Source organism: Centruroides vittatus, unplaced genomic scaffold (assembly GCF_030686945.1).
Source record: "Centruroides vittatus isolate TY-2023 unplaced genomic scaffold, ASM3068694v2 scaffold_149, whole genome shotgun sequence".
Lineage (NCBI taxonomy): Eukaryota > Metazoa > Arthropoda > Arachnida > Scorpiones > Buthidae > Centruroides > Centruroides vittatus.
In genome coordinates this window covers 2,829,996-2,850,533 of record NW_027122681.1, presented here as the reverse complement: position 1 = coordinate 2,850,533, position 20,538 = coordinate 2,829,996, and the positions used below count along the sequence as shown (strand labels likewise).

General features: G+C 29.2%; 1 protein-coding gene across 2 annotated transcripts in view; it reads right to left on the bottom strand.

Moving 5' to 3' along the window:
• The window catches only part of mon2 (Mon2 homolog, regulator of endosome-to-Golgi trafficking), a 60,765-nt gene extending 44,814 nt beyond the window's left edge, over positions 1–15,951 (bottom strand). For both annotated transcript variants that reach the window (XM_067284924.1, XM_067284925.1), the window contains exons 1-10: positions 15,756–15,951; positions 10,231–10,294; positions 8,666–8,793; positions 7,265–7,396; positions 5,468–5,600; positions 5,278–5,378; positions 3,063–3,188; positions 1,639–1,836; positions 1,434–1,558; positions 149–454 (exon numbers count right to left, since the gene is read on the bottom strand). In XM_067284924.1, coding sequence (XP_067141025.1) covers positions 149–454; positions 1,434–1,558; positions 1,639–1,836; positions 3,063–3,188; positions 5,278–5,378; positions 5,468–5,600; positions 7,265–7,396; positions 8,666–8,793; positions 10,231–10,294; positions 15,756–15,866 — 1,424 coding nt within the window. In that variant the 5' untranslated portion in view covers positions 15,867–15,951. The remainder of the gene's footprint in view (positions 1–148; positions 455–1,433; positions 1,559–1,638; positions 1,837–3,062; positions 3,189–5,277; positions 5,379–5,467; positions 5,601–7,264; positions 7,397–8,665; positions 8,794–10,230; positions 10,295–15,755) is intronic.
• Between the last annotated feature and the right edge of the window lie 4,587 nt (positions 15,952–20,538).

Below are 20,538 nucleotides of genomic sequence, written 5' to 3'. Positions count from 1 at the left end.
ACAACAGAATGAGACAGAGAATTATATGGCAAGTATTATTATTATTATTATTATTAGACTCAAATTTTAAAAACACATTTACATAAAATGTATTATTGATATTTTAAATTAAAAAATAAACATTAGACTTTTAAAATCTTTAACTTACAAAACAGGTTTGCAGGTATTAACTGGATAAATCTGTATTAAAGGTAACCAAACGCCACGATATAAGAAGGCTGGTTGCGGAGTGACTCCCGGTCCAATCGGCATTCCTGCCACAAGAGCGGGAGATTGTCCTTGAGTAGCAGCTGAATTTTGCTGTCCGGCATTCACTCCTAATGATGATACTAAACTTTGGCTAACAGAAGACGAATTGACAAATAAAGACTGCACATACGATCCTAATGCATTTACCATATCTTGAAAGATTTTAGTGCTATGAAGCTTCATGTCATATGATACACAGAATGATCTATAAAAAAAATGTAATTTCTCAGTTACTATAAAATTATTTTACAATTTACAGGCATATATATACTACTTAATGACAGTAATCTGTTTCTGAAAATTAGGTGTTCTGTGAGAAAGTGTTAATATTTTGAATGAAAAAAATTATATTTCCCAATTTCATTTCCAAAAACATAACTAAAACATAATATAATACCTAATTAAGCTACAAACTATCATATTAGGATATAAAATGCTTAATCTCATTTTCTGATCACAAAACAGTTAATACAGTAGTTTGTATGCAGTAAAGTTAAATACATATAAGCTTACAAGCTGCTATAAAGTAGATACAAACTGCTAGTTTGTCTCCTTTCGGCAACTGTTCAACAAGTTCGTTAGGAGTTAAAAATATCTAAACTTTTGCCAAACTTCTGTTCATTTGACTGATCAACTCTTCACAATTAGTGTTCAAAATCTTTTCAAAACAATCATATTCTAATTCAGTTTGTGTCATATAGTATAAAGTAAACAACATTCTGCTTTGATTATTATTCGTTTCGTTTATTCATACAACAATGCAAACCTATCTTAATGTGTACTATCTGCACAACATATCACAAATATTACTTTTATTATACAAGATAAATGATAAAAAATACAAAGTAAAATAAATTGCAACACATTCTTAACAATGTCTCTGATACTTCTGTAGATTTAAGGATTGATTGACATGTATCATCAAAGAAGTCATCAACACCCTAACCAATTTCAGTTGAAATGTAACAAGACTTTCCCTGCATATTGTTTTGTTAAAGACACTGTACTGAACTTCTGTGATGTAAATATAAAGATGTGCCAAAAAAATGTTGTATCAAGAGAGATGTGCATTCTATAGAGTTTGCGTATTAAAACAGAAAGACGTTCTATCAGAAAAACGTTAAACAAGAAGACACTCAGCGACGGATGCCTGTAATTTAATCAAACACTATAACATTACTTACTTAATTAATTCGGGTTGAATACACATTTTATGCAAGACCTCTAATGCTAATGCTCTTTGCCAATTTGGCTTGTCATTATCTAAAAATTTAACTATTAGCGATAAAAATATTTCACATTCGGTTACCTAAAAAACAAAAAACATTTAATTATTAAAAATATATTTATGCTTTAAAGATAGATATATATATAAAAATGAAAACTTACCAACATTGAATAGAATTTCTGAATCAAAACTGATACTATTCTTAATAATCTCATAGAAATAGGAAAATATGGTTTATCTGTTGACGTGGGAATCTGTCCTGCTAATTGCATTCCTTGCCGATATTTAATATTTGGAGAAAATAACTTAATTACCAAAGGACATACACGTTCTTTTAACAGAAAACTGAATTCTTTATGCTGGAATAAATATTTGAATGGATTTATTACTGTTAAATAAATTTTCACTTATGTAAAATTTGTATTATATTTCAGATAATTAAATCTGTTACATGTAACATTACAGAGTAATATTTCAATGCTTTCACTGGAGTCGTACAAAAATTCCAACTAAACACTTTTGGACATTTCCAAGTATGAAAAATGTGTGAAATTCTTTACCAAACACAATTTTTCATTGAAATTTAAATTCAAATACACACATTCTATTCTGAAACAAAGCTTTCCTTCCACATTCTAAATTCATTTAAATCATATTCTCCTTGCAGTCAATCAACAATTTCTATATTTCTCTCTCTTACTCTTCCTAACTACCCACCTCACACCAAGGTATCAATGTTCTTAACATTAATGATCTTTTGATAAAGAATTCACTTTTTTTTTAAATAGACTCCAATTATGAATGAGAAACAACCCAAAGAAGTAACTGGAATTTTTCTTATGTAACTCCAGTGGAAACAGAATAATAATAGACTAAATTAAGTATGCTTCTTTCCCCAAGTTAAATACACATTAAACGAATAGCCTATCAACAATGAAAGGGTTTATAACGTCAAGACAAGCTATTTCTTTTTTCTACATTATTACTTGTAACAAAATTAAGAAATTCTTTGAAATGCTTCAGACAAAGAAAATTTTGATTTCTAAAAAATAATTTCAGTTTTATCTTTCCTTGGATTTCATTCTTTAAGTGCTTTTATTCATAAGCAGCTATTGGCTGTGTAAATTATTTTAAAGGAAATGATAATAATTTATTGTTTATTACTGTTTGTTTGTATGTGGCAATATGACACGTGGGCAATCTGTTGAGGGGATACTTCCAAGCCAACTTTCTATGGGAAACTTGCACCCTACTGAAATGTTACAAAAACACATGGTCAGTTTGTTGGCGAGGTGCTAACCTGCAGCCAATTAACAGAATTCAGTGGTTTTATTCACTTGGCCATTGGTAGGCAATGTTTATTACTGATGACAGTTTTCCCAGTAAAAAAAAAACTCACTTAAACTGACTAAAAAAAGCAACTTATTTATATGTTTAATTGCCAATCTACTAAAATTTAACAGCACTAATTTAAGTTTACTTCTGTACAGTTTTATATAATTAACATTTTAAACCAGCGTATTGTATATCAAAGACTAACTATGTAAAAATTTATGAATCAATAAATTTTCAAAATTATTCTTACTTTAAAGAATACATCAGAAAATGTAGTGAGGGTTGATTCTAGTAATTCCAACCCGAAAGTTCTCGTCATTTCTGTTAAACCGACAAGCCAGAACGGTTGGTCGGCATTCACTAACTGAACTAAATCCTAAAACAAAAATTTGTTATTAAAAATCTGCAATATAGTTTTAAATTACATAAATAACATTTATAATTTTCAATTAAACTAAAATAAACTTAAAAACATATATTCTAACAAGCAGTTATTTTAGTGTGACATCGTCACAATGCCGGGCTACAATTTTTAATCATATTTTTTAATTTATTTAATTTAAAATATATACTCTTAATCTCAAATTAGTAGTGTCTTGTCCCTGTACATCATGCTTTTCCTGCTAGCAATAGAGTTGTACCGGTCATCTAACTTCTTTCAGAGGAGAGCTTTGAATTAAAATAATGCAACTTCCAGTATAAACCAGAAGTTTGTATATAGTTATTGGGAGTCTCTTGTCCCTAAGGTTTCCAGATCTAATTCCATTCTAGAGATTAAGGATGGACAGACAGAAGACCATAGGAATTTATATGTTATAATTTTTTCAAATGTAGAAACAAGTTGAATAACAGAAAATTAGTCTTCCAAATATGTTACAAAAACAGAAAACTGTAGTATGCATCAAATCGCCAAACTTGAAACAAATCATCCTCCTCGTCGTTCTAATTTGGCATATTGTTGTGCAATTGATATACGTCACTTCATAAACTGCCAAGTGACACTTACCTTACATTGCTATTTGATAACATCTAATCTGAGCTAGTCATCAAGATATCAATGATAGATCAAACTCTTAATACAATCATTTTCAATTTTTTACTCTTTTCACTCAGTGGGCCTTTTTTTCCATATCTGTCACAAATTTGGTCGGCACATAAAGAGGATGGTGAGAGACGGGGCACAACATATTTGGGACAGACTGCCCACAAATTCCTGAGATTGCCCACCCAGATTCAATCCCAGGTTCCTCAGCACAGTAGACTGACAACTTAAAACCTCAACTATCTGGCTGTCAGCATCTAATCATCGTAAACAATATTTTCTTGATAGGTTCACTATGATTACTCATCCCTCATGCTCATATCGCACCCAGAATCACCATAAAAAAAAAAAACAAAATACAGATGAATAACTGTTACAAGTGGAAAAACAATAAAGTCCACCAAATAACTTAAATGAAACTCTAAGCAAAAGTCTAAGAATGGCATAATTTCAAGAGTGTTTCATTCAAATGGTTCTTTAAAGATCAGCACGGTCTCCTGTCATTGGACAAAGTTCTGGCCAATAAAAATCCACTTTAATGTATATACAGTAGAGAGTCGTTAATCTAAACCCCGGTAATAGGAATCGCCGGTAATCGGAACAATTTTCAGTCAGACCGTGTTGTGCTGAATCGAACGTTTTTGATACTAGATTTACTTCTAAAGTATAATTTTCATGTTTTTATATTCTTCAACATATTTATTTTGTTTGTACAAAATGAAGAAATAATTTTTAACGATACGATAGCCTCGATTATTATTATAAAAATTTTCGTTAGGCTTAAATTCGACGAAAATTCAACACGGAGAGCGACACGCAACTGAGAAAAATTTGAACATCGGACAGGTTAATATATTTTTTCGTACATAATCGGTAATCCGAACAAATCACTAATCTGAACAACCCCAGTCCCCAACTGATTCCGATTAACGACTCTCTACTGTATTTATAAAATATCTTCAATGTTAGTTAAGTCAATAAAAGTTGCAAATTATCAAATGTTAAATTATTATAAATTAAAATTTCAATGTGAAAATTGATTTATAATTTTTATTTACTAAGAACGAAAAGAAACAAATTGTAAACAGGTAAGCATAAACTTATTTTATACTTTTCAATATATGCTAAAAATTTAAAATAAATAACAGATTAAAAAATTCATTACTTTTATACACATTATCCATTGATTATTATTGTATTATACTTATTATACCTTCAAAAACTGTATCGATATGAAGGAGTTATAAATAAAATGCATTTTAAAAAGATCTATTTAAATAATAAACTTTATTCTAATGTTAATAAACATAATATTCTCATAATTTATAATATTTAAACTTAATGTTTCCTTTTTTATCTTAAGACTAATATCTTTCATTGAACCATTTTAACTAAATACAAATTATTCTCTTAAAACCAATACCTGAAATAACAAAAAAGCATCTGCAGCGCAAGGTCTTAATGACTTAGGAGGATGTCTACTACCAGTCTTGAGTTCTTCTAAACTTAAATCACCTATCCTATCTTAAACATAATTTTAATAATAATATTAATGCAAATAGATAAATGAAGTATTTCTACAAAGTTATAAAACTCAAAATTTATCGAAATACCTTCGTTTGGTGTGGAATCTTCCGACTGCACCCGTTCGAATACTACTGCCACTAACTGTCTAACGGTCGCCGATGCGGTGTTGTTTGTTGTGCTATTTTTTGTAAAATGCAAACGAAAACAAAGAACGAGTGCCTGAAAGTATATTTTATATATTATAAAACGTTCTTTATTTTAAATTATTTTTTCTAATTTCAAACTATAATTTGAAATTTATTTCAAGCTAAAATTCGAAACCAAAAGAAGAGAGGTGAAAAAATTAGTCAAATTGATCAAAAAAATAATTGATATCCAAAGTAAAACATCCAGGATAAAAATAATATTGTGCCAAGTAAAAATTATGGCACTTAAAATGAAAGTCAAATTTTTTCTTGGGAACTTCTGTTTGGTAAAGGTAAGCATGGCGCTTCGAAGGGATACCATAAGTGTTTACTTTCTAGGCACGATCCCACATCTAACTACAAGAGTTTGGTGGTTTTGTCCACTCAGCCATTGGTGGACCTTACATAATTAAAAACAATTTTCAGAAAGTATAGAGCATGTTGTATGAGATACACATAACATTTTTGCTATAAAACAGCCTTTATAGGTTAATATCATTTTGATATGTAACTTTATCCAAGTGTCCTTATTTTAAGAAGTTTCTTTAACCCGGCACTCCCTGTGATTGGATTTGTCACATTCATCCTACATATTTTCGTATTTTTAATGATTTCTCTTGATAAATTTGACTTGAATCAGGAAGTTATATGTATATTTTGTTATAAATAATACAGATTTTAATGTTTAACTTACTTTACTTCTGTTAGAATACATTAAAATTAATTTCGACGATAGAAACAGAAACACGATATCTGAAATTATTGTTAAACTTAATTATAATTTGTATTCAAGTTCTGAATCTATTTGATCTGGATTTTTAAAATGGCATTGTTTGCAGATTGTTATTATGTGGTATCCTCAGATCAGCGAAGTACATTTTATACACCTAGATGCTATTTTCCTTTTTGGCAATATGCACACTTTTCTCTTCCTACTGATGTTACCTGTGAAGGATCTAGCTTCTTTCTCAACATTTTCAGGGTTTTCATGTGCAGATCCTCACTCTCATTGTCTGCCAAGAGCCTACATTTTCTTCCTTAGACTCTTCATCCCAACCATTTGAAAATAATTTAATCACGTTCCATGTTTAGTACACATATACAATGTTACTTTGCAATTAGAATCGTACTACTGCAAAAAAGACACACAATTGCTTATGAGTGTTGCCCTAACTTTTCCAACACGAGTGACAAAGGTTGCTCCGAGTGTGTTAGCAATGACTATTATTTCAGATTCCGATATCTTGTCGAAGGGGATACTTGGGAAGGAAGGTAGATGAGGGTTTGGCCCAAAACATCAAAGAAATCCAAGTTACAAGTGTTTTAAAATAAAAGTGAGAGCAGCAGTCTAGTAATGATAGGTTAAATACTAATTAATTAATAAGTGTTTTTCTTACTTCACATTTTACCAATAATAAACTTCATTGCCAGAGTTGAAAGAATTTTACCAACTCCAACCAAAAACATCAGACTCCACAACACTTGTTCAAGGGTCTCAAAATGTCAAAATTTGCAAACATCCAAAGAGTCAAATTTGACGTGATTACAATACTTTCCCATGTAACAGCCAGAAAAGTATAAAAAAAAATTAACAACAAATAATAGAGTACTTCTTCAATTTTTCCAAGTTAACCTGCAGACGGCAATAGTAAATAAGATTTTAAATATCTATTTTTAAATACAGTATTATAAATTTACCTTAGATAATGTCTCTTTTTGCACTATTGTATTGGTTGTTAACAACAATGTTACAGTTTGCAATAACTTTAGTTCTTCGGTTCCACTTTCCATTAAACTCCAAAGACACGAAATAATATTTGTGGCTGCCGTCTAAAAATTTAAAAAACAAAAATGTAAATTATGTATCATTTAAAATACCAATGTTCAAATTATAAATATTACACTAGTAAAAAATATTTTTTAACCGAGTTATACATATTGATATATAATGCAATTATTATTTTTATTTGAAAGTTTATTATTTGCTTGACATTCATTCTGATTTGTAGTTTGATAATTTCTAGAAAAATTTAAAATATGAACTGTAAAAAATAAACACCAAGGTCAACTGTTTACTAAATACTCAAGTGTTTTTTTTTTGCAATTTGTTTACAATTTTTGGTATGCACCTATGTGCCTACAAGTATTCTCGGTTAAAAATGCATTTTAGTTAAGAAAATTTAATGTAAGTATAAAATGCTAGATATTTGTTACAGTGAAATTTTCTTAATTCTCTTATCGCATATTAATTAAAATCTAATTTTAATAAAAATCAAACTTTCATGTTTTTGATTTTTATTATAATTTATATAATATCCATTATCTGCACATAAATTACATATGTTAAGGTTCTGACACAAATTAGAAATTGTCCTATGTAATTGGGCTGCAATTTGAAAAAATCGTAGACTTATAAATTCCCACTGTCGTCCGTCCATCTTTCCTTAATCATAAGAATGGAGTTAAACAGACGAAAGACAAGACCAGATACGGAAAGCTCGGACAGGAGGGGCCCTTCTTAACTATATATGAGCTTCCGAGCTTCCAGAAGTCACATTATTTTAATTTAAACATTTTCCTCTTGTCACTTCTCTTTTTGAAGATTCTGTTCTCAACATGCTTTTAGACTTCTGAAATTTTTTAAATATATTTTTTCATAACTCTCTCTAATTTTCCAATGCATCAAATCCTATCAACTAGATCCTAATTCTGAACTTAAAATGCTACCAGACTGATAATTCTTCGTTAGACTTGAAATGGATCCTACAAATAATTTCTTCAATGGATAATGAATTTTGTCTACACATTTTTCAATTAGTAAAACATAATTAAAATAGTTTCTCGATTAATTACTTTCTATTCCATGGAATTCGAATCAAATTTTAATCATAATCCTTCAAGTTTGTGCATTTACAAGTGTATTTTACACACAATAAACACAAGCATAATTATATTAACAATAATTTTTGCTATATTACAATACTTTTTTACTTTTTATACGTAAGTTACAGTATGGATAATTATATATTGTTTAATATTTTCATATAAAAATATTATGAACATTTCAAATGTAATTTAAAAATGTTTAAATTTTCTTACCAATGAAACTGCTTCTTGAGTAATTAATCGTTGCATGGCAGTTAAACAAATCTGAACGATTTTTGGATTTTTTGTATCACATCCCAAAAAAAATGGCTCAAGAATTTCTGGACTTTCCGACAACAATGCTAATTAAAAAGTTTAAACAATGTATTTTTAGAAGATTCGTCATTATTAAATTTTATATTAGATCATTAAACAGTGATAAAACTGTAATTTGTATACCATGTATATTCTTAACATTTGTAAAATATTTAAAATTATGAATTTTGCTTCCAGTTATTTAAAGATGTATTTATAAAAGTGATTCTCAAACTTTTTAAAGAAATATTCTTGTTTATCTAACAGAATACTGAACTATAATTTTCTTTAGGATATAAAAATTAGTTTTACTAGAATAACATAACACCCTAAGAAAATTATATAGTTGATAGAATATTCTTGATAGAATATAATGACATTTCAAACAAAACAAGTTTAACTAAGTCATTTGCAACTTTATAACAGCAAAAACTTTTAATAACTAACATTTTTGGTAAATTACCAACGATCACCTAAAAATCGGGCTATAAATTGGCTAATTAAATGATAGATATAAAGTAAATTTGTTACTAGAGGTAGATGTTAGGCACCATCTCTTATCTAAGTTAATAATTATAATTTTAAATAAATATTAAATAAAATTTAGAACCTTCTGGAATAAAGAACTGACCGAAGCGGAGCTCGAACCCTCAACCTCCGCTTGCCGTGCAGTGCACTTGCCAGTTACACCACCAGGACCCCGAGTGAGTCTTCGCCCGGCCCGGGGTCAGTTCTTTTATTCCAAATTTTCTAAATTTATTTAATATTTATTTAAAATTATAATTATTAACTTAGATAAGAGATGGTGCCTAACATCTACCTCTAGTAACAAATTTACTTTATATCTATATTTAATTAGCCAATTTATAGCCCGATTTTTAGGCAATCGTTGGTAATTTATTATATACTCACCGGGCTTAGAGATGTTTATTTATATAACATTTTTTGGTCATATTTAATAACCATTCTCCGGTTTACAAACTTTTGTATCCATCTTGCAATCTTTAAAAACAATCTTATGACACATTTTAGCCAGCAAAGCCATAGCGTAATATAAAAAGTAACTGTCTACATAGTAACTAAGTTATTCACAATTTTTTGAGTGACAGAAACTTTAAATGGACATTAAATATTCATTCAATATTCAAATATTCAATGGACGTTCAGTCATATTTAAACCAAAAATGTTAGCTATTAAAAGTTTTTGCTGCTCCATAAGGTTGTGAATGACTTAGTTACTACCTAGGCAGTTATTAGGCTGTTTCAAAACAAATGTATATCAACTTCAAACGTAGTTATACTTGGAAACAAACATTATTATTAATTTCTATCGCATCCCTAGTAAATCCCCCATTCTCTGTAGTTTGAGAACCACTGATTTATAAAATAAGAGTGGGCTAATCAAAACAAAAAAAATAGCTATTGTTCTAAACATAAAAATGCAAGAATGAAATTAAAAGTAATTATAATAATATACCATTTACCTAAACGAAGATCGTCGTGTTTTCCCGATGCATTTCTAACTTTTATAATTCCAGATTCGGCAGCCTATAAATATTATAAAATGTTAATATTTTATTTACATAAATTCTACATATATAAGATCAATCTATATAAAGATACTTTACGTTGAAAAAATCATTTTTTGAGTGCATCTTATCCTACGGACTGAGAGAATTATTTAAAAAAAAAACTCAGCTCAAGTGGTTAAATATTGAGTGGGATGTAAAATTTTAAAAATTTAATTTATAAAATTATAATTTTCAGAAAAAAAACTTCACATTTGCATGGAAAATAATTAAAAAAAAACAATTTATAATAATAGAATGTGAAAATTATGCAAAATTTTAATGGCTATTCAATTTGATAATGTTACAGAGGACATTAGTGTGAATGTAAAACATTTCTAATGATAAGTCATCTTACAATTTTCAGTTAATAAATTAATTCACAATTTTCAACAGCAAACAGATGTACAAGCTCACTACTGAATGAATGAATTCTGATAACAAAACGAGTACAGCTGACCCTTGATAATTTGTCGCTTTTGTAATCCGACATGCTCAGTAGTCCGACGCACCTCCCGTCAAGGTCACCGCAGTCCCCGTCCCATTATGTGTCTGCTTGCACAGTAGGATGTCGCGACATGAATCTCCCCACCCAATTCTTACACGATAACACACATTTCTTGTGTTTTCCGTGAGCAGTTCTGTAGTACTGTATTATTTATGCCTATACATACTGTATGTACATTTATTGGCTTCCATATTTCTTTTAATAAACACGTTTTAGTTAACCGAAATGGGTGTTTCATTTCCATATTAACCTAGGCAGCATTTTACTCATAAAATGTAGGAATATTGTAGGCTACTGCTAGCAAAACAATGCCAAATATGTAATCACTTTCGGTAATCCGGACACTTTTGGTAATCCGACACCCCTTTGGTCCCATACCTGTTGGATTATCGAGGGTCAGCTGTATTGGTATGAGTATAACGAGGTAACATATTTGCAAAGTACCATGCAATAGCCAGAACTAGCATCACAACACCATGCAAAATAATCAAACTTAGGATAGCAAGAGAGCATTTTTGTTCGTCAGCAAAATTTACTTTTCCAACTTAAGGTAACTTTTCATTGCTCACATCCCATATAAATAAAACTTTCAAACAATATTAAAGTATTAATTGAATATTGTATAAGTTCTTTTTATAAATTAAATACATAATGTCAAATTAATGCAGTCGTGAAGTGCTGTAATAAGTGACATTGTTTATGTATCTATAAAATCAGTGTACAACTGAAAACAGATTTTAAAATGTTTAATGTACCTGATATGATATAATCCAATTCAAACTACCATACTATTTTAAGGCTATATTTAAATTAAGCAGTGAAACAATCCAATAATAATCCGAAAATTTAAATTTTGACTGACTTAAGAATTCAGGCCCTGAATATATTGCATTTTCACATCAGATATGAATAGGGATTGCAATTGCTGGATCCCTCACCCAGCAATCCAGCTGGATCCAGCACATTCTTCAGCCTGCTGGATCCAGCACTGCAGATCCACAAATACTCAATTAACTTTCTAAATAATGGTGCAAAAGTCTATGTTGTTGGGTTGCCACTTTGCTTCGTGCACTATCGCTCGGCAGCAAAAGTGACGTTGCCATTCAGTGCGGGACATGCTACACCCCCTCTCTATACCGCACCGCCCACCCTTTTACTTCTGCTGATCTAATTGCTAGTTGACTTTCCGCTCTCGCTAAATAAAGTGTCTTCGCGCTAAATAAAATAAGTAATTCCTCTCCTAGTCCTGGTGCATAATTCTAATTTACGGTCGGTTGTGACGTCAATGAATCATGTGACTGAACGATTTATGATTATTTGATGATCCTGAAACCTTTCTGGCAGGCTAGGGTCTACATATAAACAAGAAAGAAAGAAAGAAACCAACTAGCGTAGAGGCAGAAAGGGCCTTCTCCGCAGCGGGATATATATGCAATTCATTAAGAAGTAGGTTGGGAGACAACACCATCAATACCATTTGTTTCTCGAGATCCTACTTCCAGAAAAGTCAAAAAAATAACAGAAGTGATTGATTTAATTTTATTTAATCCTTTAAAATACTTTATTCAAGACAAGACTAATATTTTATAACTTATACTCTAATTCTATTAAGTATGAGTTTTTAACTTTAATTCTATAAGTGGTTAGTGGGCTACGATAGGCAATTTTATTGTGAAAATTAGTGAGAAACTGAGACTACCTAGTTAGTTAAATAGTTAATTAAATTAATAAGTATCAATATCTTAGATATATGATGATATGAATGTATGTGATTCATGATTGTGATAATAATAACTAATTACTTACTCACTACTTTACTAACACTAATAATTAAATTACTTATAAATAACTACAAACTGATATGTAGAGCCTATATAAGAAAACTGGTAAGACTGATAGCCACTTAGCCACTGATTATCCATCCTTACATTATTATAATATATTAATATAAATTAATTAGTAGTATTACCTTTGCTATTATTTAACTTAAAGATTACATTATAATTATAATCTAACTAAACATTTAAACTTAATTATCTCTATCTCAAGTGTTAAACCGAACCAAAGTTAAGTTTACTACCTAAATGTGTAAGAAGTTTTACTGATTTATAGTGACCAGTCTAAATAATGAAAGTTTCTTAAGTATTTTTTAAAAAATGTTTTATTTCTTTAAAAAATACCATAAATTGCTGGATAGATGATAGATAGATAACACTTTATTGCACCAAAAATACATCCGCGCTGGATCCAGCTGGAATAATGTTGGTCCAGCAAAAATCCAGCTGGATTGAAAACACTGCTGGATTGCAATCCCTAGATATGAAGTATGTACGTAAATTGCAAATTCTTAATTTCGGGCTGGATTTATGAATATGTCATTACTAAAATAATGATAATATTTTATTGTTATAGAGTATAATGATGCATGAACTTATTCACAAAACATGTCACTAATTAAAATGTTAATCTACATTCATTATTTTAAGACAACAGAAGGGTGTCATTATCCATCACTTCAAGATGGCAGTAGAAACTTAGCTCATTGTCAACACTGGAAATAAACATTTACACTGAATCTATTAATTATCTTGTCTAATTATTAATGATATAGTTTTCAAACTTATTAGTTATAATTGTTTGTCAAAAGAAGTAATTTTAATTTAATCAACGAGCATTGCTTTCATATATAAAAATGTCCTAAGAGAGCACATATCGTTCTAGCCAATACTTGTTGTTTTGCATATTAAAATTTCACCGTAATGGCAAGTTTTAATCTATTGTAAGAAATGGTGTTCATGTTAATCAAGTAACAACAACTAGAGTAACTAGTTATACAAACCATGATTTATGTAAAATTGGACTAAAGTATATTATCAATGATGAATGTCAGTTGTACTCCTTTATTTCTATGAGATTTTTTGATCCATATATAATGACATAAATTATATGTTAGGTTTCTATACAAATCTGACATTTCATTAAATAGACATGTAATTGTATACAGTTTCTTCATTTATTCTTTCATTTCTACTATTTAATTCAAAACAAATTATTATTTTAAGTTTACTATAAAAATGTTCTAAATATATTTGTTAGTCAAACCGCAGAATCCACTAAAACAAGAAATAATTACTCTTTGTCGGCATTAAACAATTTTTATCATCAACACAAATCAGAACAGATTGCATTATTTCATACTAATTTATCTCTATGCGCATGCTGTTCTCGTGCCTATGTTGGTTTAAATTTAACTTAGAAATATTTGAATTTCCTTCTGAATATTTCATATTGTATTCGAAAATACGTGTTCCATTTTCGAATATTTAATGTTCCTCTTTGTTAAAATTTTCATGTTCCAAAGTTATGTTCTTTGCCTGAAGATGACATCGATAAAAATGTCAAAAAACACTTTTGTTGATAAAAACTGTTTAATGCCAACAGACAGTAGTTATTTCTTGTTTTAATATATAATATGTTGTCATGGTGATCTAATCAATTTTATACACTACAGAATGTATTCATTATGTAAAGCCATTATTATTCTTTACATTAATAACCAATTTTTAAAAAAATATATAAAATTTCGTATCACTCTTCTTCTTCAATGATTACCATCACTAAACAATTTCTGAAACAATGAGGAGTAAAACTAATTTTTTTATTGGCCACAGCCAATGGAAGTGATGACTTTATTATACCCTTGTTAGAAGAAACTACAATCTGTCTATAGAAAGAATCAACTTAGGTATTAACTAATGAGCATCAGCCATTGATTACTTAGTTGTGGCAAGTTACTTCTGCTTTCTTCCTCATTTGATAACATGTTTCCACCATTATAAACAATGTTATGGAAGTTTCATGTTCTGGTATAGGAATACAAGTTTGCTGTAGTAGTAATTAAATGCATAATTCTTTACAGTCAATGAATGATATAAGAAAGAAACACGATTAACAGAAAAGTATTTCTGCCGTTTAATGAGAGAAAACAAAATAAAATTCCCATAGTGCCTGGCATATTAAGCAAAAAGTGCCGACATCATTAGAGAATGTGTTTACTGGTTTAACTAAATTACATTTTGAAACACCATGAAGTGTTGATACTAGACACTGGACTTTTTCACATCCACTAAATAATTAGTTTAAAGACGGTAAAGTACATAAGAAAATAAAGTGGATGCAAAAAAGTCCAGTGTCTAGTATCAACACTTCATAGTGTCTCAAAATATACAGTAGAGCATCGATTATCCAACTCAATTGGGGACTGGGGTTGGTTGGATAACTGAAAAGTCGGATAACCGAAAAGTATGTAAAAATACATTATTAGTATAGTGTATTAGGCCTGGTTTAAATACTAGCCTCCCTTTCATGGTCGAGCCAGTGCTGCCAGCTAAAACATGCAAAAATTTAACAAAAATAATATTAAAGTAGCCAAGACATAACCAAATATTGTAGCGCCACATCACTAGCGGACATTTGAATTTGCCGACCAGAATGCAGTCGGTTAACCGATAAGTTGGTTAATCGGGGGTCAGATAATCGATCCTCTACTGTAATTTAAAAGAGGAATGGTTTCAACATACAGAAATGGTTTAACTGGAGTGGCATCACGTGCACTGTTGCTCTCAAGTTGATTCTTACCATAGACAGACTAATTACTTTGACATCAGTTGTACAGTATTCTACAAGCAGCTTTTGCAAATCACATCTACAATAAATTATTACATTATTTTTAATGATATTGTTAGCATTCATTATCATCGTTAATGACACTTTTGTGAATACAGTCCTTGAATATTAAATTAAAAATTTTTTAATCTTTTAAAGGACTATTTTCTTGTTCAGAATCTTGAAGATGTTAGTCAAAAATATTATATTTAAGAAGTTATTAATACATTAAAAATGTTACTTTATGCAAAACATTCATATAAATTACCTCTTTTAAAGGAGGATGTTTCTTTTTAGCTTCATTAGACAATGATCTCAGATCATTCTGAAGATTTTCTAATAATTTCTTTTCAACTGCACTTCTTTCTTGAGTTGTCATATTTAAAAACTTTAATACTAACTAATACTGCTAATTTTATTATGCAATGATAACCACTTTGAATCTGAAAAATAAAAATAAAATTTATTAAATTTCATGTCACAAATTATTTTATAAACTTGCATAACTGTATTTAAAAGTTAAACTAAAATTATATATATGATGGAACGTCATTGAATCATTCTTTCCCTTATTTTTAACTCTTTCCACCCTGTGGGCAATAAGAGGACCTTTTTTCTAGTGAGTTTGTTATGGGTTCGGCCATGTTCACGTGGTGAGGGACGAGGCCAGATAAAATATATATCTGGACAAACAACTCCCAAAATTTCCTGGTAGTTTTCGACCGGCTTGGATTCAACGCCAGGCCCTCCAGAATAGATAATTGAATGGTTGTCACCTTAATTGTTCAACCCATCCAGCTGTCTGTATCATTAGGGTGCAATTTGAAGAAATTGTAGACCTATAAATTCCCAATGTCGTCCATCTGTCTTTCCTTAATCTCGAGAACAGAATTAGATAGATGAAATCCGAGACAAGGAGCAGGAAGCCCCAATTAACTATATACGAACTTCTGGTTTTCACCAGAAGTCATGTTGTTTCAATTCAAAAGTTTTACCCTGAAAGCAGTAAACAGATGATCAGTGTAACTCAAATTGTTAAAGGAAAAGTATGATGTAGAGGGGCAAGACACTACTAATTTCATGTGGAGAGCATATATTTTAAATTAAAAAAACTAAAAATATGATTAAAAATTGAAGCCCGACATTGTGACAATGTCATAATAAATAATCACTCATTCCCATTAATTCTTTTTTCCAGATGAACTGTTACTTACTTGATTTTGGAACTAGCTCTATATAAATAATAAATTATCCCATCTTCATCAGTCCTTAAACTATCAATAATATTTTAGGCTAGAATTTCACCATTATAAGACAACACTAAACACACCTTACACACTTTTCCAGAAACTAAATTTAAAAAAAAAAAAGTTTTTGGCCTGATCAATAGGCCTTTATCAAGTTACAGAAAAAGTTTATATAAAGATTATTCTATTTTGGAATAAAATATTTAATGCACAAACAAATACCAGAATGAGAAAATTGGCTTAATTTCTATCATTTAAATTAAGACACAGGTATATAATTATACATGAACCTCCTGGCATCTCAAGGGGGAAGGAGGAGGAGGAGGAAAAGAATATGGCAAACTGGAGCTGCTAGGCAAACTAATGAAAATAAAATCTTTTTTTTTTATGCGCACAGCACTCACAAGCAAGGCCAATCAGAAAGGCATTCTATACCTTGAATCTAGACATAAAATTTACACAAAACAAATACCATTCGAAGACTTCTTTAGCAAGAATTAAGTGTTTTAAATATACTATAATGCTATATCATATATTTCAAATAATAATAATCATTGAAATTGTTCTTATCTATAATTTTTAATGGTTTCCTACAGCTATTGTTTTTGTTTATGAAACAAAAACAATGAATAGAGGAAAACAATAGCTCTGGAAAATCATTCAAATTTACAGATAAGAATGATTTAATGATTTTAATGATATAATTTTACAATTTTATATATATATAAAAATAAAAACAAATAAAAAAAATAAAATATAAAATAAAAAATTTAAAAAAAACACATTATATATAAATATATATAACTTTTTTATTAATATTTTATTTTTTTAAATATTCACTCAATTTACATAATATTTTTATTAGTGATGTAACGAATATTCGGTTACTACCCGGTATTCGGCCTATTTTTCACTATTTGGCCAAATACCGAATATTTAAATCACTATTCAACCGAATACCCAAAAACAGGCGTAAGAAATAACAAAAACACAGTAAATTAATCATTTTGGTAACTTTTATTAATGCTGAACATTAAATTATAATTATTAAAGTTAATAAGAAATAGCATCTAACTCTAGTATTAAATTATTTCGTAATTAAATAATATTATAGCCTTTATCTAGCCCGATATCTTATGGCATCGATGGCGTGTAGGTTAGAATGTATCGGGCATTAATGTTATTGTTTAGTTAATTATGTTATATTCGTATTCGCGTATATTTTAATATCTTTTACGATATTTTAAAATGATTTATGAAATTTTTTATTGAAACTTATCGTATTTAATGAAAGAATTCTTTATCTATTTCTAGAAGATGAGTAACTAATACATAATTTATTTTATATATAAAGCAAAGAATGAGCAGTTCTCATTATATGCAAAAGATAACATTTGAAATCATGTTAATTTTAAAAATATTGACAAAAACAATAGCAACAAAATATCACAAATAGAAACCCCCAATAATATATTTGAACTGTTCCACAACTGGGGAGAAACTAGACCATATGTCCCCACTAAAGTATATTCCTTAGGGTACTATTCAGTCTACAAATACGTAGTAAAAATAAAATTTTACTGCTTAATTAAAGAGTTAAAAAGATCGATTGCAAAAAAAATAACTTATAAGTTATAACTTACATCTAAATACCAATAAATGCCGAATCATATCGGGCTATTTACGGCTATTACATAAATTATAAACCAATTCGGCACTAGAGGTAGAAGTTAGGCTCCATCTCATATTAACTTTAATAATTATAATTTAATTAATTAATTTAAATAATTTAGACCTGCTGGAAGAAAAAATTGTAGTGACAGTGGGCCAATAGAGAGCAGGGTGCATGATCATTGCCATAATGCGGTTTGCGCGCCAATTTTCGTATGTGCGTTAATCAAGCCAAATAGTTTAGCCAAATATTCGGCCATTCGGCCATGCTCCTGGCCGAATATTCGGTATTTGGCTGAGACTGAATATACTATTCGTTACATCAGTAATTTTTATAAATTTTGATATTATAATATGCATTCAACATTATGAATTTTATTGAAAGCTTTCTTTTTCATTTCAAAGTCAAACTTTTTTAATTAATTTACTCTTATAAAATTATTTTAATCGCAAATGATAATTAGACTAACATTAGAAATTTAACATGGTATTTTGCATATGTGTATTATATAACAGTAGGAAGAAGCTTTAAATTGCCAGTTTGTATAAGAATTTCTTGTAATATATTATATCTAACAAGTTTATTAAGTAAATATTTTTAGGAAAGGAATCATTAGGCCATGGGCTGTATATAAAGCTTTAAAGGGATGTATCCAGCCTGTGGGCTACCAGTTTGCAACTCCTGGTTTATCTAATCAATGAAATTGAAAATAAACTGTTTTAATAAATACAAAACTTAAAACTGATTAAACTAATAAAGCTATTTATATTAATGGCCTAATTTTTAATTATGAAATTCATTCAAGTACAGTACATCAAATGTAAATTATTATTCGAGCAAAAAACACTGAATTTAATCATCAAAAATAGTATAAACTATTGCAATTTAGAAATATATTCATATAATTACAAAGTTTGATGAAATGATAGTTTTATAAAGCATTCCTTTATATCAAAGGGTTTTTTTTTGAAGAAATAAATAAAGATTTTAACAAAGTAAATATAAAACTAGCTCCAACATACAAAAACTACAAAAGAGAATACAAAAAATAAAGCCTCAACAAAGTAATAGGATAGAAGATATATGTAACACAACAAATGTAGTCTATTCCATACCATGTACTTGTGAAACCCCAAAAAATTACATAGGAAAAACAAAAAGGAAAGTAGGAATAAGACTTAAAGAACGTGTTGCCGATTTATAATATAGAAGAGTAAATTCGATTTTTTTTTTGCTCATTGCACAATAGATAATTGCAATATTAACAATGAAAAAGTAAAAAATTTACACAAAGAAAAAAATTGGTAAAATAGAAAATTTAAAGAAAGTTTTGAAATTATAAAAAGTCAATAAAATAATATCAATAAGAATTTAAATATAAAGATTAATGAAAACTGGTATAAAGAAGTATAAATAACGAATGAATACTATGATACACTTCATGTCTAGTCTTCTTAATAGCTTGTGAGCACTAAAATTGGCTTTACCGCAAATAAAATAGTGTTTTTCTAAGTCTAATTTGATGTCCTGTGGTGGTATAATAAGTCTAGCAGTAAAGTAAAACCAATCTTAGTGCTCACAAGCTATTAAGTATAAATACAGGTATACCTCGTCTTACGTCGGTAATTGGTTCCAGGAGAGGTGACGTAAGTCGAAAAACGACGTAAGTCGAATTTACTTGTGTAGATATGACATAAGTCGTAGTTTCGACTTACGTCGTAACTAAACGCCAATAATGAGCACTTAAAGACCGCTAAATAAGACGACAACACAGAAACACAGATGTTTTCATGGTTCGTTCCCTAGGATTTATGATGATTATATTAACATTTACTGTAAATGTACATATTTTAATATGATTTTATGTGCTTTCAACGCTTTTCTAGTGATATTACGACTTCAATGTTTATGGAGGACGGATTTAAAGTCGAATAAACTGACTTAAACTTTATTTTTATTTTTCCATATACTTTTTTGACAAACGACGTATAATCGGGAATGACGTAACTCGAGAGCAACGTAATTCGAGGTATACCTGTAAGTTAATTATAAATGGAAGAGAAAATTGTGTATTACTATGTAAATTAGAAGATAAGTAAAATGCAAAATTTCAGTAAAAAAAGTAATAATAT